We start from the raw sequence: 27,957 nt of genomic DNA on the forward strand, positions 1-27,957 counted from the left end.
AACTATCTCAGAATAATCTAGGGTGCTTATTTAAAACAAAATGCAATTTATCCAACCAGTATTCTGGGGAGTAATGCCTTGGAACCTACATTTTTAACAAGTATCCCCAAATGATTTTTAAAGAAATAAAAATCTGAAAATCACTACTCTAGACAGTGTAATGATAAACAGCTTTATTACCTCCAATTATCTGAAACAGAAGATAATTTTGCATTCTTTTATTCCTGGTACATGATTGCAAAAAGTTCTATGGATACAAATGATCCTAAACACCAAATACAACCATCTTTTACTGGTATTTCCAGAAAAAATACACGATTAAGCCTGTACAAATGATCAGCTATAAGGAAATTATTCTACATTTTAATTACAAAATATAGTAAAATAGAAGATTACAGATCACATTAGAACAAAATTTGCAATGTAATACTATAATTTAATTCTTATACTATGTATTTCATATATTTAAAATCATCTCTGTTTTGAAGTTCTTTTTTTTTTTTTTTTTTTTAATTTTATTTATTTTTGAGACAGAGAGAGACAGAGCATGAGCAGGGGGAGGGGCAGAGAGAGAAAGGGAGACACAGAATCTGAAGCAGGCTCCAGGCTCTGAGCTGTCAGCACAGAGCCTGATGCGGAACTCAAACTCACAGACTGTGAGATCATGACCTGAGCTGAAGTCGGACGTTTAACCAACTGAGCCACCCAGGCGCCCCTGTTTTGAAGTTTTAAGAGTAAAAGTTCTGAAGTCACACCTAGCATTACCAGCTGTGCAATCAAAGACTTCTTGGAAGCCCAGTTTCCATTTCTTTTAACATAAATAATACTATCTATTGCAAAGGTTTGTTGTAGGATAAAATGTTATGTAAAAGCACCCAGATTATATTTAGGCAATTAACCAATCTTATATATACTGAGAAAACTGAAAAAATTCAAAAATCTTTATAATGTTCAGAAAAGAGTTAACAGGAATTTTAAAATTACATGATTAATTTCAAACATACAATTTGATTACACTAAAAGGTGACACAGTAGGTCTAATAAAATAAGCGTAGCCCATCTGCTTCAAAACAGAAGTATCCCCCATAGTCTACTCTGATCCAAAAGGATATAACGGAAACATTCCTTTCCAAAGAAAGTCAGCTTCAGAATTTAAGATAAAATTCAAAATAGAAAACTATCAAAAAGAAAAGTCTTCCTTCAAAATACAACATTCAATATTTTTTACTTTATTACTAAAGAGTGGCAATAACAATATAGTAAAACCAACATGAAGTTGAGAGAAAAGGAAACCACATATGGCTCTAATTTTATCTATGCTACCTAGTAACCTTGCTTTGGGTCTCAGTTCTCTAATTCATAAAATGAGAGGATTAGGCTTGAGATCTCCAAGATTACTCTGGGTCTAACACAGTATGATTTTATGAAAATACAACCACCCTCACCATAATTAAAAAATCTTACCAGTTTCTGATTTATTCAAGATAGATGAATAGGAGTAGTTTTGGCTGACATAATCACTGGTAGGGCCCACAGAACCTTCTCTTGGAAGTGGACCTATAAATCGGTCATGGACACTATCATCCCCGGCACTGGAATCCTCCTGAAATGCAGCACAACCAATATTTACTGAGTGGCACATGTTGCTCAAACAATGGGGGAAAAAAAAAACAAACAAAAACCACACTAATTGCTGAGGCAATGAAAAAACATGAGGCCTTACAGTTACCACCAAGACATTCAAAGGAATGTTACACCCTCACCATTTCCTACAGGAAGGCTCAAAAGACACCCAGTGTAAAACATTTTGGAGAGATGCTCTGGTCTCCTTTCAAAGTTCTTACTTTTGTAACTTTCCTAATTCTTTTTCAAATTTTGTTTATGAGAGAAGGATAAAGTTCCACTGTGAACTCTTTTGATGACAAGAGTGTATCATTCATTTTTACATCATCCTTGCCAAGTAGACCTGGCAGATAGGGCATACTTAAAAAGTGTTGGATAAAATGGATCGTTTCCTACTGTCTCCAGTAAGAAACTTCCTATTAATGAGAAAGATGTGAAAAAGGATTCAGGGATATATACTTAGCATAAGCAATTAAGACGGAGCTGAAGAGTAATTACTATGCATTTTAAAACATGAATTCCCAAACTGTGGATCTAGAGCTCCCTAAATTAATAGCTAATTTATATTTCAATGTCATTCAGACAAATCAAAATCTTCTCGAGAGATCATAAAAGTAACTGATGGGATAGAGCATATTCTAGTATTGCTTCAGTATGGATGCTCTGTTTAACTACTGTCTACTGTCCAGACAGGTATTCTAATTCACAATAGACTTCTACATGAAAAGCATCAAAGAGAACTTTTCTTGAGTGAAGTTTCATTGAAGAGAAGTGTTCTAAAAAAAGTCCATAAACTCTGTGAGCCTTACTTTCCTGAGTCAGTAAAACAACAAGGTAAATCAGACCAGGTTTTCTCAATTTTTTTTAGGAATGCCCCTCAAATTGGGAGTTACTGGATTAGATGACCTCTAAGACCACCGGACCAGACAGGAAAGGCAAATACTAAAAGAAAAGAAATAAAGCACCTAACTTACAAACTAGCTATTCCAAAAAGAAGGGGGGAGAGTGATAGCAAAAATGTCAGAGTAGAGAATTCTGTGGGTCTGTCCCTACCCCAAAATACAGAAAAATCTAGGCTTAACTGCCAAGGACTTACAGCAACTATGCAAATACTTAACCAAAGGAAAGGCCACTGAAACAGAGGAGAAGATCTCTGTGGTATTCTATTTTATCCTAGATCCACCCCAACCCTGTCATGGTGGTAGCCTTGAAGATGGCAACCTCTGTTCCCAGTGCAGCAACGGACTATATACACACACAACAGTGCTTTGGACGTCCACTGTTACCCTATTAACATATACACTTATAACAAACCAACATAAAATAGACAAATAATTTATTATATATAAATTACAAATCATATCTCTTCTCCTTCCTTTGGAATCCTGCTTCTCAACAGTGACAGTCCACAAAAAATACAAATATGGGGCTTTCTAAATAGTTTACCAGCAGTATTTGAGGCTGTTCACCATCTTTATCTGTCAAATGCAGAAAGTTCTTCTTTCCTGGCTCAAAATTAGCATCAAGAAGAGACTTGTCACTGGTATGGTCCAGTGGAGCCTATGGGCATAAAATAAAATATCTCAGATTATGAGGAACATTAATTATAATAAAATAAAACAAGTAATATGTAAATGAACACATCCACAATCCTTGTGCTCAAACACTATTTTTTAAAGTGAAGATTCTGGTAAATTCTGTTAATCTAGATTTGGAATTAACTCATTTTCTCATATATTAGGATGGCTAAGCCCAGTGACAGTACATATACTGACAGGTATCCCAGATGTTCACATTTCCCAACATTTAAAAAAACTGGAGAGAAAAAAGGTAAGGTTAAGAAGTAATATTAAGTATTGTGCAAAAAAAATAATTATAAACATCTGTGTTTCTATGTTCTCTAAAAAGTCTGCAATATAGTATGTAACACATTTTTATGAAGACTTGCTAAAGATAATTTTATATAACTAATAACTGTAAAAACATGTTTTGATATATGAATATGAGAATTCCCAGATAAGCAACACACTAAGCAACCTAACCAAAATAATTATGTAATATACCAACATGGGCACTTTCAGAAAGACTCCTTAAGGAACAACCTGTCCTAGTAAATGATAACCTATTTCAAGTTCACTGCCAGGATCCAGAGGATTCCAGGAGGACAGAAGTGATTACTCTTTTGAAAATTAAACATCTAAGATCTGTAATCTTTACCTAACTCTTTTATCTGATAGGGCAATTTCATTCTGATACACTCTGGTTGGTGGACGACAGATGGAGCTCTGTGTGCTCCAAGTCTACAGTAGGGACTCACCCACACACTAGTCCATTGTTGAGAAAAATAAGAGATGAAATGAACACCCCATTCTTTTTGTTTTAAAGCTATTTTGTTATATTAAAAGATGTTTTTAATGTTTCCATGACATGAGGAATGCCTCCTTAGAAAAACTTATTTTATGGAAATGCCTTTCTTAGGAACTTACATTATATAAAAGTATAGGTATTAAGGATAAAAATACAAAACCTACCTATAAAAGATGCTGCCACTTGCTATATGTGTGACTCTGAGCAAGTTACCTCCATTTCCCCATGACTCCGCTTCTTTACCTATAACATGAGGCTGTAATAGCACCTACCTCACAGAGTGGTTGTAAGGACTAAATGAGATTTTCTGTATAGAGCCTCATAACAGAATGATACTAAGCACATAGTAAGTTCAAAATAAGTGTTAAGTACATAAAATAACAAACTTATATGGTCTCTCTTAACAGGCTCACATCTAGAAATCCATGAGCAATATGGGACATAGAAAATCGGAAGCTAAGAGAAGCCACATGGAAGGAGGAAAGGTATGTTTGGGTCCTCTACGTTCTCTGATAAGAGATCAAGTAATATAGCTGGAATACACAGGAGGTTTTACCTCAACAAATCTGTGTGTATGAGGTGGTGAGTAGCTATGTGGGTTAGGTTTTCACATAAGTATACATAAGCAGGTGCAAAGAGTATGCTTTCAGAAATGTACAGTAAGCAAACAAAAATACAGAAGTCAAGTACTTGAAGTCAGTCATAGCCACACAAAGAGAAGAAGGTAATCCTGACATAGAGCTATTTAAACATAGTGCAGGTGCTAATTTAATTTTTTTTTTTTAATGTTTATTTATTTTTGAGACAGAGAGAGAGGTGGCAGGCTCCAGGCTCTGAGCTGTCAGGACAGAGCCCGATGCGGGGCTCAAACCCACAAACCGTGAGAACATGACCTGAGCCAAAGTCGGACGCTTAACCGACTGAGCCACCCAGGCGCCCCATGTAGGTGCTAATTTAACACACATTTTTAGAGTGCCTAGGGAGACTATGGAAGATGCAAAATTATTACTATGAGGTCCCAGCCACTAAAACATACACATTCTACCACATGGAAAGATACAAATGAATAACAATAAAAAGAAGGCTCTGATAAGTGGTATAGCAGAAGAGGAAGTATAATCAGGGTATAAAGAGAAAGATTACTTATAAGGTGGCATGAGGAAACATCATGTAAGGTTTCTTAAAAGTGAAAGGTACATAAGACTTGGGGAGACACACATGATGGTATAGAACTATCCTTTAAAAAGAGGCAACGTTAGAAGTTACGTGGTGATATAACAGAGCATTCAGAGTTTCAGATTAAATATTACTTCTCTTTGTATATCTTGTTGGACTACCAATTTTACTGATCAATTTCAGAGGGAAAAGTTGGTTACTTTAAAACATTAGCTCTATATTTTAAAAATGCAAATAGATTATGGAATAGAAAGCAAAATACCATGGATTTTAAGGGCAAATCAAGCAACATCAAACATCTTTGATTCACCTATGGACCCAATTAAAACTCTGCTCTCTAAATATGACAGAGATAACACATTCAATTTCATTTCCCATCAGAGGTATTTCCCTAGAGAACTTAAGAATAGCAATCACACAGACAGAAAGAGGTGATGGAAGCAAAAACATGGAGATGGAAAAGCATGGAAATTTGTGTTAAGAAAACAAATTAGTTTACAAAGTCTTAAAGGACCCACTATAGCTTGTTTACAAGCTTGCTTAGCTTAGGGAACCTGAGTTTTAATTGGTGAGCAGTTATACCATTTCCAATATTATTCTGATAGTGCAGATAAGATCCAACTAAAATGGTCTCTCACATGCAAAAGTGATCAATGCCTCCTCTTTGCACTCAGAACAAACTTACAATAGATTACTTCAAACACGTTAGTGTAATTATTTGCCAATACATCTATTTCTACAACAGCACTGTGAGATCTCTAAAGCAAAAGTCACAGTAACACCAAGCTTCTATCAGGTGCCTACCACTGTATATGGTACATAATCTCTGTTAACATGGGTGTATATCCTTCCTTTCCTTTTCCTTTATATATACATTTTTCTCTTCTTTTCCAAAAATTAGATAAAATACACATGATCCCATATCCTGCTTTTTTCACTTAAAAAAATGAATAATATTCCATGCAGTAAATGTTGGAAACTTTTTTATAGTTGACACAATATGACAGTCCTTTTACATGAATGAATTAAAAAACTGATGTCATTCTGCAAACTTTAGGACAAGCAAATGTTAAATCCAGAATGAAGGCAAAAGGACGAAGAGGGATCCAATCATTGAGCTGCACATGGGCTCTTAAATTACTTATTATAGTTTTGCTTATGATATTAAAAAAGGTTCAGGATTTAATATACTCATTAATAACAATAACAATAATAATAATTACAGTATTATTAGCAGCTTAAGAGAACATGCTTTAAGTCTAGGGTTTTACCATATCAGCAGTATTGATTCCATTTCCCCACACTAAATCAAAGGTTCCATTTATGTAGCCTACTTTGTTGGCCACATCTTCAAAGAGCTTCCTGAGTGGAGTAGAAGCTGGCAAATTTAAAGTGATCCGTTCATTCACTGTCTTTGAATTAGTAGTATCTTGTATTATACATAAAACTCTAGGTTCTTCAGCAGCATTTTCTATCTGAAATTAAAACAAACAAACATTGTTTATCTTTAAAGAAAAACAAAACAATTATAATTAGCCATATTTTCTATGATTAAATGTAAACATATCCCACAAAATATTATTTTCTCTAAGCTAGTATTACTGTTTTGTTATGTCTGAAATCCACTGTAATGGATATGTCAGACATATAAAGCACCTTATGTGTTTGTTTTGGAAAAACTAGGGTATATTTAAGAATCAACAGTCATTCTTGTGGATATTTGCTTTTGCCTTTTTAAGGCTGTAAATCAATGGTCAACAAGGTGTGAAGTCAGTATACTTGAGCAATTTTCATTTGAAAATAATAAAATATGATCCTTAAAAATGTGTCATTAGCACAGTTGAATCTAGCATTTCTGGGTTTCCTGAAGAAACAGAAAGGGAACTGTGTAGAAATAAGTGTGAATTGTCTAAAATTGGAAAATCCCTAACTAGGGGGCACAGGCAACCAGGCATCCTGATCTTTGTGTTACTGTATCTGTACACCAGATGTCCAAAAGCCCCATTTATTAACGTGTTGGGAACTGACAAGCTTATGTAAACAGATCAGCCAGCAGAGGCAGGTAAAGAAAAGCAAGGGGGGAAAACTTTTCAATTACCAATGTAGAAGGAAGTTAGGGTCACAAATTTTTCTTCCTGCTTTTGCATCCAGTACATAACTCAGTAATTATCAAGACAAAAAGTTTTCAAAGGAGACATTCTCCAAGGAGCTCTGCCCTCCCTCTCAAGCTGTTGAAGGACACTGCTTTTCTTTTTCTTTCCACAGGGGTAGTAGGCTGCATCAGATACTTTAGTGTAAGAAGTTCTTTCTCTCCTCCTATAATGCCAAACTCAGTGAATGACACCATCATCTACCTGCTGCTGAAACTAGAGTTCTGAGCATCTTCCTCATCTCTTCCCTCTTCTTCACCTCACAAAATCACCAAACTTCCATCAATTCTACCTTGTGAATATCTCTTGAGCCATCCTCCTTTCTCTTTATTCCTGTCGGCAGCAATCAAAATCTTATACCAAGATTATGGCAATAGCTTCATGAGAGGTTTAACTTTTTCTAATCTTATCTTCCTTCAATCCAGAATAGTATTTTAACATGCAAATCTGATTATGCAAATCTCTTGCTTCCCCTCAAAATCAAGTGCAGCAGTCATTTAACTGGGGTAAGTCTCACCATCCCCATAACAGGCTTTACAGAAATATGAACTGTACAACCGGTTATGTATACAATCATTTATTTCTTTCCTTCTCTTTTACAACAATATCAACTCCAACCTTTTGTTACTTCTATGTTACCCATTTTTAAACAATAATTATTCAATTACTGAATAGTACTGAAGACAGGATAGCCACAAGGTTTATCTGTTTGTTTGGTGGAGCAATACAATTATAATTTGTTTCTGGTATATACAGTTTTGGGTTTGCAAGAGATTACTTAAATTAAGGTTAATCCAAGTAGTTTAGAACAAAAATAAATTTCTATAAAATAAGTATAATGTTTAAAGTAGTCATCTATTTTAAATAGACTATTTTACACATTGGCTAGCATATTTAGGCAAATCAAAATATTTAATTATAAATAATAATTCATTTAAAAATGAAAAAAGGAAAATACATCTCTATAAAATACACAGGATAACAAAAAAGAGCATTAATAATATGATTCTCAGAAAGGGGGGAAAAAGCCTTCCTCTACAAACATAAGGTGTCATATTAACACATGTAATGATTGCTTCACACCTTTTAATCCCAAACTGAGGAACATAAAGTGGGCCTTTTTAAACTCTAGTTTACAGTAAAAGAATTAACAATTCAAAATAACTTTCAAATATAAAAGATCCACTTTCATAGTTTCAAACAATATACTTCAGAAGTAGATTCAAGTTTTCCAACTATAAAATACCATGGGGCCAGATTTTAAAACCTCAGACAGACTAGAATTGATGGTCCTAGAAGATGACCCTACCAAAGAATTCAGAAATCCAAAGTGTTAGCATAATAGTATACACAAGAATAACGCGGCAACATCATACGGCCAGACATTAGCTGTTCCTGCCTCTTCCCCCTAAATATGTGAGCATAAGGTATAGGCGCTCTCTTTCCACTCCACTCCTCCTCCCTTTCCACTAAAAAATGTGGAGAAATTATCCCCAAAGGAATCTCATCTGAAGACTAATGTACTACAGTAAACACAAAATTTAATCTCATGTGTGCCTTTTATTCTTTTTAAGGACAATGGCTTTCTTTTCTGTGAACTGTATAAAAATAACTTTGCTCTTTTTTTTAATAGGAAGAGTATAAATAAAAAAGTAAAAATCGTCTGTAACCCCATAACACACAGATAACTATTAACATTTTGGAGTATATCCTTCCAAATATATTTGCCCACATACACATGCACACTTAAAAACACATACACTGGGTTAGAATATGTATGCTGTTTTGTAATTTCTTTCTTTACTAATAAATGTATCATGTAATCTTTCCATGTCAAACTTTTTCTACTTATCATTTTTAACAGTTGATAGTATTTTATTACACGGATTAATAATAATTTGTTCTATCAGTTCTTTCTTACTCTTAGGTTAGACTTCATTACATTTTAGTAATAATTCTGTGATGAACATCTACATGTAACTGTGTGCTTTTCTATTTCCTTAAAATTCCTATAAGCAGAATTTCTGAGCTAACTACACCTTACTCTTGAATTCAATTCTATAATAAGTGAAACAAAAAAAGCTCTGCTATTCTTTAAGGCTCTAAGCTAGCCACTTAAAAATCTTATTACTTCAGGCTCTGCCTTCTGGCCTGTTATTTCTAATTTAATCTAACATATGGCTATCATCCATAGACTACATGTAAATTTTTCATAACACTATTGCCAACACTAATCACTCCCCTTACATCCCCCCAATCTGAGACCTGTAAGAAAAAAAAAAATCATTTCTCAATTCTCAGATATCATCAATAAAAGTGTAACAATAACTTTATAACAGTTTTTTAAGAAAAAAAAAACCTCTACATTGTTATATTAAACATGCAGATTTCCAAAACATTTAAATGTAAAAAGGTGTATCTTGGAATTAGGAAAATAGGGTAGCTACCATTCTTGTTTTCTTTGGAGCTCTGCCCCTGATTGAGCCCATTTACACTCAAAGGAAAAAGCATTACCTTGAGGTAAATGAAAAATGGCTAGATTCTTTGCCACTCATTATCTTTTTCCTCTTCCCATGAATCTGAACTGGCCTTGTGACTATCTAGGACCAACAGAATGTGACAGAAGTGACACTGTGTGATTTAAGGCAGGACCTTAAAAAAAATTAGCAGCTTCTGCTTTTGCACCTCTTGGAACATCCCCTCTTATGAGTAACAACAACAACAACAACAACAACAACAACAACAACAAATCCCACTTACCCTGGGACCACAATGCTACAAGGAAGCCCTACAAAGAGAACACGTGGCCACATCAGAGGAGCACTGGGGTGCCTAATAACAGAGGAAAGCCTTCTTGGACATGCCATCCAAAGCCCAGCTAAATGCAGCCAAGTAATGATCCCAGATGATGCCACATAGACCAGAGAAACTGACCAGCTGAGCCCCAGATCCCATCCCACTGAATTGTGAATAAACTAGTTGTTGTTTTAAGCCACTAAGTTTTGCGGTAGGCTGTTCTACAGCCTTAGATGACAAAAATGCACTTAAACACATTGAAGCACAGCAAGCACTAGATGGAAAGGATGTAGTGATGGTGGTGTTGGCATACCAGAGCAGGGAAGGTATCCATGTAAACACTAAATGCAACATTAAGGTAAGGCATCTAAGGATACATCATAATTTAGGAAAGAGAGCACGGTTTTTGAGTTAAAAGAGTTTTATGATAAATAAGAGAAAACAAGTGCAAAGCTTTAGAAAAGCCTAAAGCATGTTCCACTTGGGAAAATATTTCATGGGTCTTAGGTGAGCTATGAGATGGGCACAAAGTTCTCTACACAGAAAATCTAGACAGTTAGAAAAAAGATACAAAGTATAAAATTAAAACCACTTATTTTATGGACAACTCATAGCAATATTAGACTAGTGAGAATAAGGGAAAAAGTCCACAGCAGTTACATTACGACTGTGCATGCTAACAGAGTATTTGGTCTGTGCCCATCTGTGCTCACTGCAGAAACAAAGCTGGATTTCCTAACATACTCTGAAGAAAGAATTCTTGAAAAAACAAAGTAAAAAACAAATTTAAACCACACTCGTATTTTACAAAAGATAAATATTGGGATAAAAATACTGAAAACGTATTTTCTTCCAAAGATAAGCTCGCTGCTAGGGATATCCTGCAGAGGTCGACACAAGATTGTTCTGTCTGAGGGATCTCAGAGTCTGCCTGACAGCATGTTCACTTCTTAAATCAGGGCATCTCCTTTTCTTGGCATTCCTAATAGTTCTAAATTCAAATCTGAGTTCTCTGAAATTAACGCCATAATTTTTGTTTCATTAAAAAACACTTCCTAGGTGTTCCTTATTTTAAAAGCAAGGTGTATAATTGATAGCATATATTTGGAATGTATTAGCATGTAGAAAACAACGTAGTATCAAACAAAACTCAGTTTCCAAGATGCAGATTTTTCTAAGAAACAATTAATATAAAGAATTTTAAAACATTACAAAGGGACCTCTTGACCTCTAAAGTTAATAATCAACCCATTTTCTCTCAAGACTTTCTTCTTTTCAATGTTATTACAAAGAATAACATTATGGTTGTAAACTTACACACACACGAAGTCCATTCTCCCTACTTCTTGGTACAGGAGCTGCTATGAGCTAAGAAATCAGGCCTTAGCACATTACCCTGCTGGGTACCCACAGTGAATACTGCCATAGATTAAAAAAAGAGAACTGAGGGAATGAATATTTTTGCTGATTGAAACTTATTAAATTTATCGGCCTCATTCAGATACGCATTTTTACTTTAACAAGTGACAATTACTGGGGCAATGATGGAAGGCCCTAACTCACATTTAAAAAACTGTATTTTTAAGATGCTCCATCCATTCCATTCTACGACCTTCCCCCATCCTATCCCCCCTGCCCCCACCCAGTAAACTCCAATGATATATGATCTTTTCCTAAATGGCCTCTTGCCACAGACCATTTAGAGATTAAAGGAAGCACGTTGAAGAAAAAAAATTTTAGAGCTAAAGGACCCAGGAAAAAATGAGGCATTAAGTAAAGGTTAGAATGGGATGCAACATCACAGCAAAGTTTAGGTTTATAATGCAGTCAGCCTGTTAGGAAGGTAATAGTTTTATTTAATTATTCAAGTAAGATTTGTGGGTTTTGACTCTGTAAGTTATTAAATGATTCAATGCAGCACTACTAATATTTCAGAAAATGAAATATATCTGCATAAAAAACAGACAACAACCATACCTGAAACTCAAAACAAAGGGCTCCATAGTTTTTAGGTTTTCCCCCTGACTCACATGTTAAAAACAAGGTGCATATTAATTTAAGGTGACTTTCTTCTTATTAAAATCAGGTTGAAATAACATAAGCCAAACGAACATAAAGCTTAAGACATGCCTTGTTATTAAATAAAAATACCAACATGCTGTTACTTGTTCTGCTGATTATCAGACTAAAGCAATTACATCAGCAGTCTACCTGTAAAAATTTCTTCTTCATTTCATCAAAGATATTTTGTCTGCATCTCCAAAACACATCCTATGGTATATAAGAACAAAATGAATTACAAATTATTTCCTTAAAATACAAAGGTAAGATAGTGAAATTACAACAATTAAGCTAAAGACATTTTTGCAATCAAATCTGTATTAGAGTATTATACCACCTAGGATTTTATTCATAATTTACATTTCTAATTTTTACTTTAGGGCTCAATTACTCTTGTAAGGTTACTGAAAACCTGTGCTATAGTGATAAAGATTAATATTAGCACAGAAAAAAACCAACCACATTAACAAAGAGTGGTAGCTCCAGAATTAAGTGTAAATCAAGTGTTCTAAGCCACATAATATTTTTTTCAGTTTTACTGAAATATAATTAACATCCAACACTGTAGTAATTTAAAGTATACAACATAAAGATCTGATATATGTATATATTGCAAAATGATTACTAAGTTTAGCTAACATTTGTTTCACACATTGTTTTCCTCTTAGTGGTGACAATTATAAGATCTACTCTTAGCAACTTTCAAATACAGTGCAGTATTGTTCACTATAGTCACCATGCTGTATGTAACATCCCCAATACTTACTTATCTTAGAACTGGAAGTGTGTGCATTTTGACCACCTTCACCTATTTTCTCTACCCTCTTCCTCTGGCAACCACCAATCTGCTTCCAGGAGTTCTATCTTTTAGATTCCACACATAAGTGAGATCAGACAGTATTTGTCTTTCTCTTCCTAAGTCACATAATATTTTGAGTCCATTAAAGAAACTTTACAGGGGAACCTAGAGATCCCTGATTTAGGTGGTTTATAAATTTGGATTTTTAACATGATAAATATTCTTAAAGTAAAGCTGCTTATCACTACCGCCTGTAGCTATTTTCTTTTAATATAAATCTTTTTCTTATTACGAGACAAGCTTATTTTTCCAATTAAGGAAACAGAAATATTCAAAAGAAAATAAAGATAACCTATAATCAGAGGAGATAATCTCCTGAAAAATCTTGGTTTTACACCATTTCACACTTTTTCTGTACAAATCTTGTTTTCCTCCACCTTCTTTAATTAATAAATAAAGGTGCTTTTTATTACAGTAACCTGGATACTATTCTACATCAATGAAAACATTTTACATTATTTGCTTTTACAATAGAAATGTATTTCTATTATTAATAGCAGTAAATAACCTTTTTAACGAGCAACCCTAAAATAACCCCTATAGTGGTGCCTGGGTGGCTCAGTGGGTTAAGCATCCAGCTTCAGCTCAGGTCATGATCTTAGGGTCTGTGAGTTTGAGCCCTATATCAGGCTCTCTCCTGTCAGTGCAGAGCCCACTTCGTATCCTCTATCTCCCTCTTTCTCTGCCCCTCCCCACCCCACACTCATAAAAATAACATTTAAAAAAATAAATCAATGGGGGCGCCTGGGTGGCTCAGTCGGTTAAGAGGCTGACTTCGGCTCAGGTCATGATCTCGCGGTCCGTGAGTTCAAGCCCCGCGTCGGGCTCTGTGCTGACAGCTCGGAGCCCGGAGCCTGTTTCAGATTCTGTGTCTCCCTCTCTCTGACCCTCCCCCGTTCATGCTCTGTCTCTCTCTGTCTCAAAAACAAATGTTAAAAAAAAAATAATAATTAAAAAAAAATAAATCAATAAAATAACACCAATAGCAATTATTAACATTGTGATATACATCCTATCAGATCCCTCTCCATTCTATGCATATATTGTATAGACTGCTAATTATTAACCAAATAAGATCATTCTGTACACTATTATTTTAATTCTGTTCCTTGTCCCTCAATATTCAATTATCTTTCTGTGCCAAAACATGTAGTTTAAAACTACAGTGTTCCATTATATAGAAAACTATAATTTATTTAACTAATCTGCTATTAATGGGCATTTAGACACTTTCAAATTTTCACTACAGCTTTGCTTATGTATACACTATTCTTCCTAAAGATAACTGCCCAAAGAATTACTAGATCAAAGGTTAGGTACTAATTTTTAGGATTTTGAAACACGGTGCCAAAAGGCTCTCTCTTCCACAAATAAGAACTGTAACTATCTGTCAAACACTAGGTGTTGAGAAAATAGCAGGGAACAAAGCCCTTGTCCTCAGGGAGCTGCCATTTTACAGCAGGAACTCAACCGTAAACAAATCTAAGCAATCAGGTACCTGCCAACCTTAGAGTCTTTGCATTTCTGTCCATTCTACCTGGAATGCTCTTCCCTCGACATCCTTACTTCCTATGTGCAAATATAATTGTGGTGGCTTTAAAATACGTCCACAGATTCTTTGACATGTCTCCTAGAAAGAATAGGAGTCTAATTCCAGTCCCCTTAATTATGGGTCAGCCTTAGTGACTTCTTGTAATACACAACATGACTTTCAAGGCTGGGGTAGAAAGGGCAATACAGCTTCCACCTGGCTCTCTCTCTCTCAGATGGTTGCCCTTGGAACACAGCCACTATGCTGTGTGGGAGCCAAGTAGCCACATAGAAAGGTCATGTGTAGATGTTCTAGCCACAGCCCAAATGAGATCCCAGCTGGCAACCAGCATCAACCACCATACATGTGAACACCAGCATTCAGATGATTCCAGTCCTCAGCCTTTCAGCTGTCCCAGCTGATACCTAGCAAAGCATAAATGAGCTGTCCCAGCCAAGCCTTGCCTAAACTGCACACCCATGAGCAAAAGTCACTAAGTTTGGGGGCAGACTGTTATATAGCAAAAGAAAATCAGAATAGTCAATTTCTCAATCTTGTCTTTTTCTCATCTTTCTTTTATTTTTTCTGTTCATATTTTATTTTGAGGAAGAGAGAGAGAGAGAGAGAGCAGGGTAAAGGCAGACAGACAGGGTGAGAGAGAATCCCAAGCAGGCTCCATGCTGTCAGCACAGAGTCCACAAACCAGATCATGACCTGAGCCAAAATCAAGAGTCTGACTGACACTTAACCGACTAAGCCACCCAAGCGCTCCTTTCTCATTATCCTTTTAAAATTACAATTCTCTTGATAGTTGACATCTATCTCCCTTCCTTGCTTCAGGCTTCCCCAGAGTACTTTTGACCATTTGATGTATTTGCATTATTTTACTTGTTTATTGTCTATCTCCAAGAAACTTCCACTATGAACCAAGATGACATAGTAGACTGGATTTACCTTCCCCATCTTAAACAACTAAAAACCTACACAAAATATATAGAGATAGAGTCCAGTAATTTCCCTGAGTTTAATAGATGAGGTGGGAGTTCAAGGGCGCCAATCTGGCTAAAGTTTACAGAGCAGAATACTGAAGAAAAGAAAGCTGTGGAAACAGCAAGCTCCAGAGATCTGTAGAATGGTCCTCCATGAGTATTCAGCCATACTCATCAGCATATGCATGTGGAGAAATAGCTGAGGCAGGGGAACAAACCACAGTAAAGTATCCCTGGAGCTCATTTCAGTTCCCACCAGCCAAAATGAAAAAAATATAATACACAAGGCATCAGATAAGAGTACTCAGAAGAATATTGTCTCAGTAGTGGGACCAAATTAGGCTCAGACTTAGGCTTAAAAGCAAGCCTTAAAAATAACAAACTGTTAACAAGTAAATTAACTGCATTCAAAAACAAAGCTCAAAAACATTTATGGGAATAAAAAATACTCAGCACCCATCAAGGAATAATTCACAATGTCTGACATGCAATCAAACATAAATAGGCATGTAAAGAAGCAGGAAACTATGACTCATAATAAGAAAAACCAACCCAGAAATGATACATAGGATAGAATTAGGAGACAAGGGTGTAAAAAGTTTATAATTGTATTCTATATTTCAAGAAGGGAGACTGGCTAGCTCAGTCTGGTAGAGCATGCGACCCTTGATCGCAGGTTGTGAGTTCAAGCCCCACACTGGGGTGTACAGATTACTTAAAATCTTCAATCAATCAATCAATCAATAAATAGATGAGTATGTTAAGAAAAAACATGGAAGATATAAAAAAGATCCAATTCAAATTTCTAGGGATGAAAAGTACAATATCTGAAATGAAATATATAATAGGTAGGATTAACAGATTAGGTACTATTGAATAAAAGATTAATAAACTTGAAGACATAACAATAGAAACAATCAAAAATAGGTCATATTTCATCCTTTTCATGGTTGCATACGTGTGTATACCCACATACACACACACACACACACCCCACATCTTCCTTATCAGTTGACCTACTGACAGATACTTAGGTTGCTTCTATACCTTGGTTATTGTAAATAATACTGCAATAATCATAAGGGTGCACAAGGCACCCAGGAGGCTCAGTCAGCTGAACGTCTGACTTGAGCTTAGGTCATGATCTCACAGTTTATGGGTTCGGGCCCCACATCGGGCTTTGCACTGGCAGTGCAGAGCCTGCTTCGGATTCTCTCTCTCCTTCTCTCTCTGCCTCTCCCCCGCTTGCACTCACTCTCAAACATAAAAACATTTTTAAAAAATGTTTTGTTTTTTAATCATAGGAGTGCACATATCTTTTCAAATTAGTGTTTTTATTTTCTTTGGATAAATAAAGATGATACCGGGGGTGCCCGGGTGGCTCAGTCGGTTGAGCGTCTGACTTCGGCTCAGGCCATGATCTCACAGTCCATGAGTTCGAGCCCCATGTCAGGCTCTGTGCTGACAGCTCAGAGCCTGGAGATTCTGTGTCTCCCTCTCTCCCTGCCCCTCCCCTGCTCATGCTCTATCTCTGTCTCAAAAATAAATAAAAACATTATAAAAAATAAATAAATAAATAAATAAATAAATAAATAAAAATGATACCATGCCATCTGAGACAACATGCATAAACCTAGAGGCTATGATGCTAAATGAAATAAGTCAGACTAAGAAAGACAAAGTGGAATCTTATAAAAATAAAAATAAATAGGCAAAAAGCAGAATCAGACCTAAAAATACAGAGAACAAACTGATGGTTGCCAGAGGACAGGAGGTGGGAGAGTGGGCAAAATGGGTGAAGGGGAGTTGGAGATATAGGTTCCCAGTTATGGAATGAGTAAATCATGAAAATCAAAGCACAGCATAAGGAATACAATGACATCGTATTAGCAGATGCTAAGCTACATTTAAGGTGATAAGGCATAATGTATAAATTTGTCAAAATCACTATGTTGTACACCTGAAACTAATGTAACACTGTGTGTCAACTATACTCAAATTAGGGGGAAAAAAGACACAGGAAAAAATAACATACACACAAACGAACAAACAACAGAAAGTGGAACAGAAACCATAAAGGCCAGAGGAAGCTGAACAGTATTTTTTTCTGGTACTTACAGAAAATAACTGTTAACTCAGAAGCCTAAAACAAACAAATGAAAATGTCCTTTAGAAATGACCCAGAAATTGCCTTAGTAATCAATCAGAATTCAAGACATTCTTAGATAAAGGAAAACTAAAAGAATTTGTCTCCAGTAAAACTACTCTGAAGAAATGGATAAAGGAATTTCTCTAAACAAAAAGGAAACGATCAAAGAAAGAACCTTAGAACATCAGGAAGGAAGGAAGGAAGGAAGGAAGGAAGGAAGGAAGGAAGGAAGGCAGGCAATATGATAAAGAAGGTTAAATACAATACACTTTCATTCTCATGAGTTTTTATTAAATGTTTGACAATTGACATAAAAATGACGTAAAAATGAAAAGACTACTTCATATGGTTATAAATGTATAGAGGAAATATCTGACACAATTATATTATAAACAAAGAATGGTAAAGGGACATAAAGGAGTAATGATTCTGCATTTCAACTGATAAGTTGGTATATATAAGATAATACCCAGAGGAATCAAGAGAACACAACACACATCCATACGAATATGCCCAACTGATTTCTGTCTAGATACAACAACTCAATGAAGGAATGAGTTTTTTCAACAAATGGTGCTGGAACTGGACATTAATATGCAGAAAAATAATAATCCTTAACCAAAGTACCTCACCATATACAAAAATTAACTGAATATGGATAATAAACTTAAATGAAAAATATAAAACTATAAAACTTTTAAGGGAAAAAAAAAAAAAAAACAGGAGAAAATCTTCCAGGCTAATAAGACTAGGCAGAGTTCTCAGATGACATCAAAAGCATGGTCTATAAAAGGAAAAATTGATAAATTTCATCAAAATTGAAAAAGTTTATTTTATAAAAACCCTGTAAGGATGAAAAGACAAGCTACAGACTGAGAAGAAATATTTCAAACCACATAATCGACCAGAACTAATATCTACCCAGAATTCTAAACACCTGACAAAAAAAAATCTAATTAGAACCTAAGCAAAAACATAAAACATTTCAACACAAGGCATAAACAGATGACAAATACTCACATGAAAAGATGGTCAATATCACTAGCCATTAGGGAAATGCAAATTAAAATCATATTGAGATTACCACACACCTATCAGAATGGCTAAAATTAAAATTAGTGACAGGGGCGCTGGGTGGCTCAGTCAGTTAAGCATTTGACTCTTGATTTTGGCTCAGGGCATGATCACAGGGTCTTGGGATCAAGCCCCACACTCAGCATGGAGCCTACTTGAGATTTTCTCTTTCTCTCTTTCTCTCTTTCTCTCTCTCTCTCTCTCTCTCTCCGTCCCTCCCACTGACCTTCTTCCCTACTGTCTCAAAAATATAAAATAAATTTAAATAAATGTAAATAAATTTAAAAAAGAAAGCCAAAACTATAAATCCTTTATAAAAAGTAATATTATTTTTAAAATCCTTGGATAGGAAAGAAAATTTTTAAGTATATAAAAAAGAAAAAGACTGATTAAGATCAGTTCAATCATGGACTTCTTGATTTCAAAAAATTAAAAGGATGAAAAAAAAGCAACAAATTGGGAAAGGACATTTACAACAAATGTAACTAACAAAAGACTGGTATCCCAGAATAATAATAAATTCCATAAATCAATACACAAAGATAATTCAATAGAAAAATGGCCAAGACATGAACAGGAGATTCTCAGAAGCGAATGATTAGCTCACAAAGAAATTTTTGAATGCACAACATTATGAGTAAGCAAAAAAAAAACAAGCTACAAACCAAGAACTCTCACTCATGTTAGTGGGAATGTAAACTGATACAACCCTTTGAGAAAACAGTTTTGATATTACTTATAAATCTGAAAATATGTTTATCCTACAATCTATTAATCTCACCACCAGGAATATCTATCTATTATCTATCCATCCATCTTGCCATCCAGCCATCCATCATCTCCTAAAGGAACTCTTGCCCCAAGTAACAAGAGATGTGTACAGAAATGTTTACAGTACATTGCTCAGAATAGCACAAAACTATAAATATCCTAAGTGTGCTTCCATGATAAACTGTAGTATATTCATAGAACAGAAGACTATGTTACAGAGAAAATGAAGTGCTGTTATGTACATCAACATGAATGTATCTCAAAACAAAGTGGAAGAGCCAACTCATAGTAAAATATATGCCACAGACCAATAGACACAAAATAATTCCATTTACATAAAGCTCAAAAATATATAAACTAGCCATTTTATTGTTTACTGACACAGCATGTGGTGAAACAAAAACACACTTATCAAAAATTTAGAATGGTGGTAGAGGCAGGGACAGAACTGAGGAGGAGGGAGTTATAAGGATTTCAGTGGTACTGGTAATGTTTCATATCCTGAAAAAGACGCCCAAGTTATTATTCTTCTTTAAACTAAACTTAATATATTCATTTTTTATATCCTATTCTTCATAATAAGATGATGTAAAAATGGGAACAAAACACAGATGACTAAGAGGTTAAATTAATGCACATCTTACTTATTTTTGATAGATTGATACATCAACAAATATGAAAGGTACAAAATATCTTGATTTCAGAAAAGCACACTTGACAAAAACATTGCTATGCATAAAATGATAAAAATGTGCCTTAACAATTATAACTTTTTTTTCCCAATGTTTATTTTCGAGAGAGAGAGAGAGAGAGAGAGAGAGAGAGAATGAATGAGCACAAGAGGGGCAGAAAGAGAGGGAGACAGAGGATCTGAAGCAGACTCTGCGCTGACAGCAGACAGCCCGATCTGGGGCTCGAAATCACGAACCACAAGATCATGATCTGAGCTGAAGTCGGATGCTTAACTGACTGAGCCACCCAGGCGCCCCAACAATTACAACTCTTAACTGAAACCACAACTAAAAGATTATGCCAAAAGATTATCTATCTTCAGTCCTGTTTTATTTAGCACTTTAAGTAATCATCTAGACAAAGCCATGAAAAAGATGATCAAATTTAAGGAACATAAGGAATAGTTAATATAATAAACAGTATCAATTTCAAATCTGTCTCAATAGACATGACCAAAACAAAAATTTTAAATAGGAATAAAACCCATTATTTTTGTTCAAAAAATAAAATGGACATATGTCCACCAATCCTACCTTCAAGAATTCATCCAAGGTGGCACACCTGGGTGGCTCAGTTGGTTAAACGTCCAACTCTTGATTTCAGCTCAGGCCATGATCTCAAGATTCATGGGACTGAGCCCCACGTAGGGCTCTACACTAACAGGGCAGAGCCTGCTTAAGATTCTCTCTCTCTCTCTGCCCCTCCCCTGCTCCTGCTCATACTCTCTCAAAATAAATAAAAAGTTAAAAAAAAAATTCATCCAACGGTATTGTCAATGAATGTACAGACATGAATGTAAAAAGATACTCAGCAAAACATTACTGTAAATGTAATAAGAACATACCAAAAGCTGTCTAATTCGCCAAAAAAGAAAATAATTTATAAGAAAATTATAATAAATATACGTAGTGGCATACCATGCAGTCTTTGAAAATAATGCTATATGAGATATACAGACAAGGGTAAATATCCAATATATTGCTAAGAAACGATGCTAGCCTTAAAATGTACTATAATACCATTTTTTTAAGAGTCTATATTGGAAAAGAGAGGGAAGGAAAAATTTCAGAATAAAAGAATCTCATCAAAGCATTAACAGTATTGTCTTTGAGGGGTAAAGCTAGAGGTGTTTTTTCTTTATGCTTTCTGACATTTCCAAATATTTAGCACTGCACATATACTTGTTTTTATAATTTATATGTAAATCATAAGAAATAAACTTGACAAATTTACTCAACTTATATATTAAGTAAAAAATTTTAAGTGTTAGCCTACTCCTACCCTCTCAAACACAAGAGAGAAAACACCTAACCGCTCAATCAAACATGTACAATAAGAAAACAAAAGCAATTTACCTAGGCAACAGTACACATGGAAAAGATCTAGGGAGATTTCAAGAACTACACTCAGTGTGTACAACAACCAACATGATAGGTCTACAGAAAACAAACAATAAAAACTAGCACAATCAAGATCAGGTAACATTAACAGACAATATGCAGACTGTGCGCAATGTGAGGTTACTACATAAGAAAATAGTTAAAAGAAACTAAGGATGTCTAAAATAACCGAAGGCTTATGATAATAAACTTCAACTACTAACTTCAACTAATATACATCTGGAAAAATAGAGGCCAAAAGGAAGCTTGGAAGCCTCTTACAAGGAAATTAAAAAGAAAATAGTATTCTAAAAGAATACTATTCTTTAAATACTATTAAATACTATTCTAAAAAAATGAATGTCACTTTATATTCTGAAAATCACACATAACATTCTACACATTAAAATCTCTAAAAGCTCCATTTCAAAGAATACTATTCTTTAAATACTATTAAATACTATTCTAAAAAAAAATGAATGTCACTTTATAGTCTCAAAATCACACATAACATTCTACACATTAAAATATCTAAAAGCTCCATTTCTGGGACAAATGGGAGTAGATACACTCTCCCTATTCCACCTGCTAAATACAACTAAAAGCATTATGTATTAAACAAAGATAAGAAGATACTGAAAGGTGAAGAGGAAGCAGACCAGCTAGGGACCTCAGGATCCAAAGAATGAAGGTCATGGTGGTTAATTCCCTGGATTTCTTTTCGCCTAATATATTCTGGTATGAGTAAGCACAGACTGAAAAATGCCCAAGACATGAATGCCTTTTTCCAGCTAAAGGATCAGAGGCAGTCTCACAAAACAGGAAACTTTTAGACACTAATCACACTACAGCCAAACACTGGGGGGATTGAGGTGGGGGAAAGTTGCTCTGCCTCCATTCCCATCATCAAGGTGCAAGAGATTTCCATTCTCATCTGGCTAAAACAAGGCACTCCCTTCCCTCCCACACCCTTCCACCACAGTGGTGTTAAAGAAGACAAAGTAGGCAAGTGGGACTTCCATCACAGCCCAGTGGTAGAAGCACTTCCTCACTTGTATCAGTGGAAGCCTCATGGGAGGACTAACAAAGTGTAACCCCTTGTCCCAGTCAAGCAGGTATCCACAGAAGTTTAAGGGGAACCTGAACTTCACCCCCAACCAGGAGTAACAAGGCACCACTCGCACCCAGGCTATAAAGGTGGGATGAGGAATCCGGACTTCTACTTCCACCTCTTGGTAATGAAGGAGAACCAACCCCCTTTCACCTGTTGGCAGGATATCAGAGAAAATCTGTTAAAACAAAAGATTTAAGTAACATTCAGAGTTTATAATGTAATACCCAAAACATTCAGGATAAAATGAAAAGTCACTTGTCATACCAAGAACCAGGAAAATCTCAACTTGAATGAGAAAAGACAATCAATAGATGCCAACACCAAGATGATGCAAATATTGGAATTATCTGACAAGGATTTTAAAGCAGCTGTGTAAAAATGTTCAGCATGAAACAAATGAAAAAAACAAAGTATCAGCAAAGAAATAGCAAATAAAATCACTAAAATTAAAACTCACTAGGTAGGCTCAATAGCAGAATGAAGGTGACAAGGGAAGGAATCAGTGACCCTGCAGATAAGAACAACAGACATTTTTATCTGAAAAATAAAGAAAAAAAAGACCAAAAAAATCATTCTCAATTTGTACAATCTGTACAACCATAACAAAAGACCTAACTGACATTCATGTCATCCATGTCCTGGGAGGAAAGAAGAAAGACAGTGTACATGAAAAACTATTTGAAGAAATAATGGCTGAAAACTTCCGAAATTTGGCAAGAGGCATAAGACTACATATTCAGGAAGCTGAGTGAATCCCAAACAGATTAAATCCAAAGTATTTCATGTAAACACATATCATAATCAAAATCCTTGAAAACTAGGGGTGCTCGGGTGGCTCAGTTGGTTAACCACCTGACTCTTGATTTCAGCTCAACTCATAATTTCACAGTTGTGAGAACTAGCCCTGCATCGGGTTCCATGCTGGGTGTGGGGTCTGCTTAAGATTCTATCTCTCCCTCTGCCCCTCCCCCACTTAGGCATGCTCTCTCTTGCTCTGCCTCTCAAAAAAGAAAAAAAAAATCCTTGAAAACTAAAGGCAAAGAGAAAAAATTTGAAAACAGTGAGAAACAATACCTTATGCATATGGGCAAAACAATTCAAATGAAGATTTCTCATTAAAAATCACAAACATAGATATTTTCCACAATATTTTCCACAGAGCTAAAAGAATTGTCAGCCTAGAATCCTATATTCAGTGAAAATATCCTTCAGGAATGAAGGGAAAATCAAGACATTTTCAAATGAAAGAAAACTAAAAGATTTGTTGCTAGCAGACCTACCCTAAAAGAATGGCTAAAGGAAGTTCTCTAAACAGAAATGGTAATAACACAAAGAAACCACTTCCTATTAAAAATGAAATATTATATTCTAGGATAATGTACAAATGCTGTTTTACAAAAGTAATTAGACATACTGTGCAAAACTCTAAAATAATTTGGAGTTGACTCAATGCGATGTTTGGGTTATTTCCACAAAAAGCTAGACATCATAAGCTCTTAGTCAAGTCCACAACTATGCTGCAAAGCAAAATACAACTTACATCATTTAAGCTTACAAGTTTTCTAAATATAGGACCTGCTGTGAGTGCTAAAATGGTCTACTGATTTGACAATTTCTCTTCCGGGTATATAACCAAAAGAACTGAAAGCAGGGACTCATACATGGCTGAACACCCATGTTCATAACAGCATTATTCACAACAGCCAAAAGATGGAAATAAATATTTATATACACAGATCAATATAGATATATGATTGAATATAAAGGTGTATGTATGTGTGTATATATGTGTATACATATATACACATATAAAATGTATTTATGTCTCTATACATACATATAAAACGGAATATTATTCAGCCTTAAAAAGGATGGCAATACTGACACAATCTACAACATGGATAAACCTTGAAGAAATTATACTACGTGAAATAAGTGCAAAAAACAAATGCTGTAGGATTCCACTTATATTAGGTACCTAGAATAAATAAATTCAGACAGAAAGTAGAATGGTAGTTGCCAGACATTGAGAGGGTGGGTAGGGGAATAGGGAGTGATTGTTACTGGGTATAGTTCTGCAAGATGAAAAGATATCTGAGGATGAATAATGGTGAGTAGCACAACAATGTAAATGTACTTAATGCTAACGAACTGTACACTTAAAACTGATTAAGTAAATTTTATGTATATTTTACCAAATTAAAAAATTAATCACATAGAACTTATGATCATAAATCTGGGGAAGTAGCAAAATTGTCTGCCAACTGGGTTTCCAATAGTTCTATGTTACAAACACATTATAGTCACAAAAACATACTATGGATATGTGTAAATATATGTATAAGCATGAAATACATTTCTATTTTCTCTTATAATCCAGAAAAAAAAATCTGCCTAATTATTAAAGGCTTTCATATGATTTGAGTTATATATAGACGCATATATAAATGATATAAAGACAGATTTCACATTTATATATGTGAGTGTGCATATTTTCTAGCTCCTTTTTACTGAGGAGACCTAGAAGCAATGATATCCCTGCAACAATAAACACACCTAGTGCCCAGATGGTGATTTCTGAATACCATTCTCCACAAAAAGGATTAAGAGATCTTTGTAGAAATGACTGATCTTAGTGTCGGTGTTGGAAAGGTACAAGACCTTGGAATATCCTTCCCTGGCAGAAAGTAAGGAAGTACTCCAAGAACGGGGAGATATGTCAAAAGGACACAGGAGCCAGTTGAAAGGGTTCTCACTGGCCAAATGTAGAATAATTTGAACATCAAAATAAATTATTCAATGTAAAAGTTAACATTAAAAAGACTGCTGCATAGAATAAGAAGTAATCAAATGACTAAAAATGTATACATAGCTAAGCTGAAAATTTAATAGTAAACATGTCCTTTTCCTGAATAATATTAAACTACTGATGATGGGCAGGAAATCATTAGAGAATGGCTAAAATTGACCTAGTACTCCTTAAGGATTCCTTAGAAAAAAATTTATTTTTAGAATTTATATCTCACTTTGTTCACTTAAAAGCTAAAATGTTAACTACAGAAGTTAACTGCCAGGAAGCTGAGTATCTAATGTAAGTTTTAAAAATTTTAATCATATATTTTTTTAAATCTAATCATGAACTTTTTATTCAGTGTATTTTTAATATTTAGTTTAGGAATAAATGAGTATGTAAACAAAAGAGAATTAAAGGTAAAGACATTATCATCAAATTTTATATGAATCAAGTTATAATTTTTTAGCCATTTTTTCAACTTTTAAATTCTCAAGAATTAAATCATTCACTGTTTCCATTTTAATGTGGGTGGAAATTGAAGTTAAAGTTCATCATTCAAATATATCACATTTCTCATTCCCCTGTTTAGCCATCCTAAACAGTTGAGCCATTCTAACAAAACATCTCTATGAATCATTATATTCAGTAAGTGATACACACTGCATTTACTAACAAAAATACAAGACTTGCTTGGATCCAATTATCTTTAACTCCATTCCCACTAGCAGCCCTCTACAACTTCCCCCAAATGGTTCAGTCTTTTTAACCCTAGCCTTTTCATCAGTGTGAAATTATACTCATAATATTTAATTTTAGGCTCAATTCTCAAAAGAAATTTCTTTCATGTATCTAGGATTTGTGTTTTGTTTTTTTTTTTTTTTAATTGTATTTCGCAGGGCGTCTGGCTAACTCAGTGGAGTGTGTGATTTTTGATCTTGGGGTTGTGAATTCGAGCCCCACCTTGGGTGTAGAGATTGCTTAAAAATAAAAAATAAATAAATAATATTCATTTACTTGTCAATATACGCAAAGAAAACAAATATGTCCAACAACTGAGGAGACTGGTCAGGAATACATAAATACTTCAGAAAATCATAAAGATTCAATACAAACATGAATAAAGACCACAAGTATACAGGAAAAACACAGGCAAATTCATATGCAAGATCTGCTTAGCTAAGAAATGAAAACGGCTAATTTACATTCTTTACTACTGAAAACAAACTGCAAAAGAAAATCTAAGTCTTTTATGAAATTCAATAAACAAAATATATTTGGGAAATTAGATTCAGGAAAATAATTTCATAATACATTACAGAGCTTCTGCTGTTAGAAGCATAAAGTATGCTCTTTTAAAACTTTTAAATAGGGATGCTTGGGTGGCTCAGTCAGTTAAGTAAGTGTCCGACTCTTGGTTTCGACTCAGGTAACGATCTCACAGTCTGTGAGTTCAAGTCCTGCATCAGGCTCTGTGCTGACAGTGCAGAGCCTGCTTGGGATTTTCTGTCTACCTCTGTCTCTGCCCCTTCCCCACTCATGTTCTTTCCCCCTCAAAAATAAATAAACATTAAAAAAAAAAAACAAAAAACCTTTAAGTTTCTAAAAAGTGATTTTGAAAGTTTTAAAATTTTCCAAACTGATTTTAAATTTTCAAACTTTTTTAGTACAAGGGCTTTTAGTATTCAAAGGAAGTTTGACAATAATCACTCTGCTTTACAACTGCTTTCTAAATTCAAATCTTCATATAGGAATTTTCTAAAAGACAACTTTGTACCTATTATAAAAGCTTAGTTCACAGCATAAAAAATTGTAAGTACATTCTACTTTACTTCTGCGATAAACTAATTTGCATTATTAACAGGTGCTTATTCAATATATCAGACTATGGATTTTCTGAATTTAAAGCAATATTCAGTAAGATACAACATTGCCTGTCAACTTATGACATTTACTTCCAAATCATATAGCACAATCAAGTAATAAAGTATAATAGTATGACATAGATACCGTATGGTTTAAAAGTTTTGTAAAAATACCTATATTCATACCTACCTTTTGTGCTCTAATATTAGGATCTCCCCTCCTTGCATTCTATTTCCTTCTAAAATACCCATAAAACAAGCTCCCAGAACTTCATAATATCATAAGAAAACTAAGTATATAAATATATAAACCTCTGGGGCATTTGGGTGGCTCAGTCGGTTAAGTGCCCAACTTTAGCTCAGGTCATGATCTCATAGTTTATGAGTTCGAGCCCAGCATTGGGCTCCCAGGCTAAGCGCTGACAGTGCAGAGCTTACCTGGGATTCTCTCTCCATCTCTCTGCCTCTCCCCGCTCTCTCTCTCAAAAATAAACTTTTTTTTAAAAAAGTAAAAAATAAATAAGTATATA

At 34.8% G+C, this 27,957-nt stretch overlaps 1 protein-coding gene across 2 annotated transcripts in view; it reads right to left on the reverse strand.

Annotated features, from left to right (window-relative positions):
- USP47 (ubiquitin specific peptidase 47) overlaps window positions 1–27,957 on the reverse strand; it is a 106,928-nt gene that overhangs the window by 60,247 nt on the left and 18,724 nt on the right. Inside the window, exons 2-5 of one of the 2 annotated variants that reach the window (XM_060606017.2) lie at window positions 12,324–12,383; window positions 6,438–6,641; window positions 3,070–3,183; window positions 1,465–1,603 (exon numbers count right to left, since the gene is read on the reverse strand). In XM_060606017.2, coding sequence (XP_060462000.1) covers window positions 1,465–1,603; window positions 3,070–3,183; window positions 6,438–6,641; window positions 12,324–12,383 — 517 coding nt within the window. The remainder of the gene's footprint in view (window positions 1–1,464; window positions 1,604–3,069; window positions 3,184–6,437; window positions 6,642–12,323; window positions 12,384–27,957) is intronic. The other variant, XM_060606018.2, reaches the window with a different exon arrangement.

The sequence above is a fragment of the Panthera onca genome, chromosome D1 (assembly GCF_046562875.1).
Source record: "Panthera onca isolate mPanOnc1 chromosome D1, mPanOnc1 haplotype 2, whole genome shotgun sequence".
Taxonomy (NCBI): domain Eukaryota; kingdom Metazoa; phylum Chordata; class Mammalia; order Carnivora; family Felidae; genus Panthera; species Panthera onca.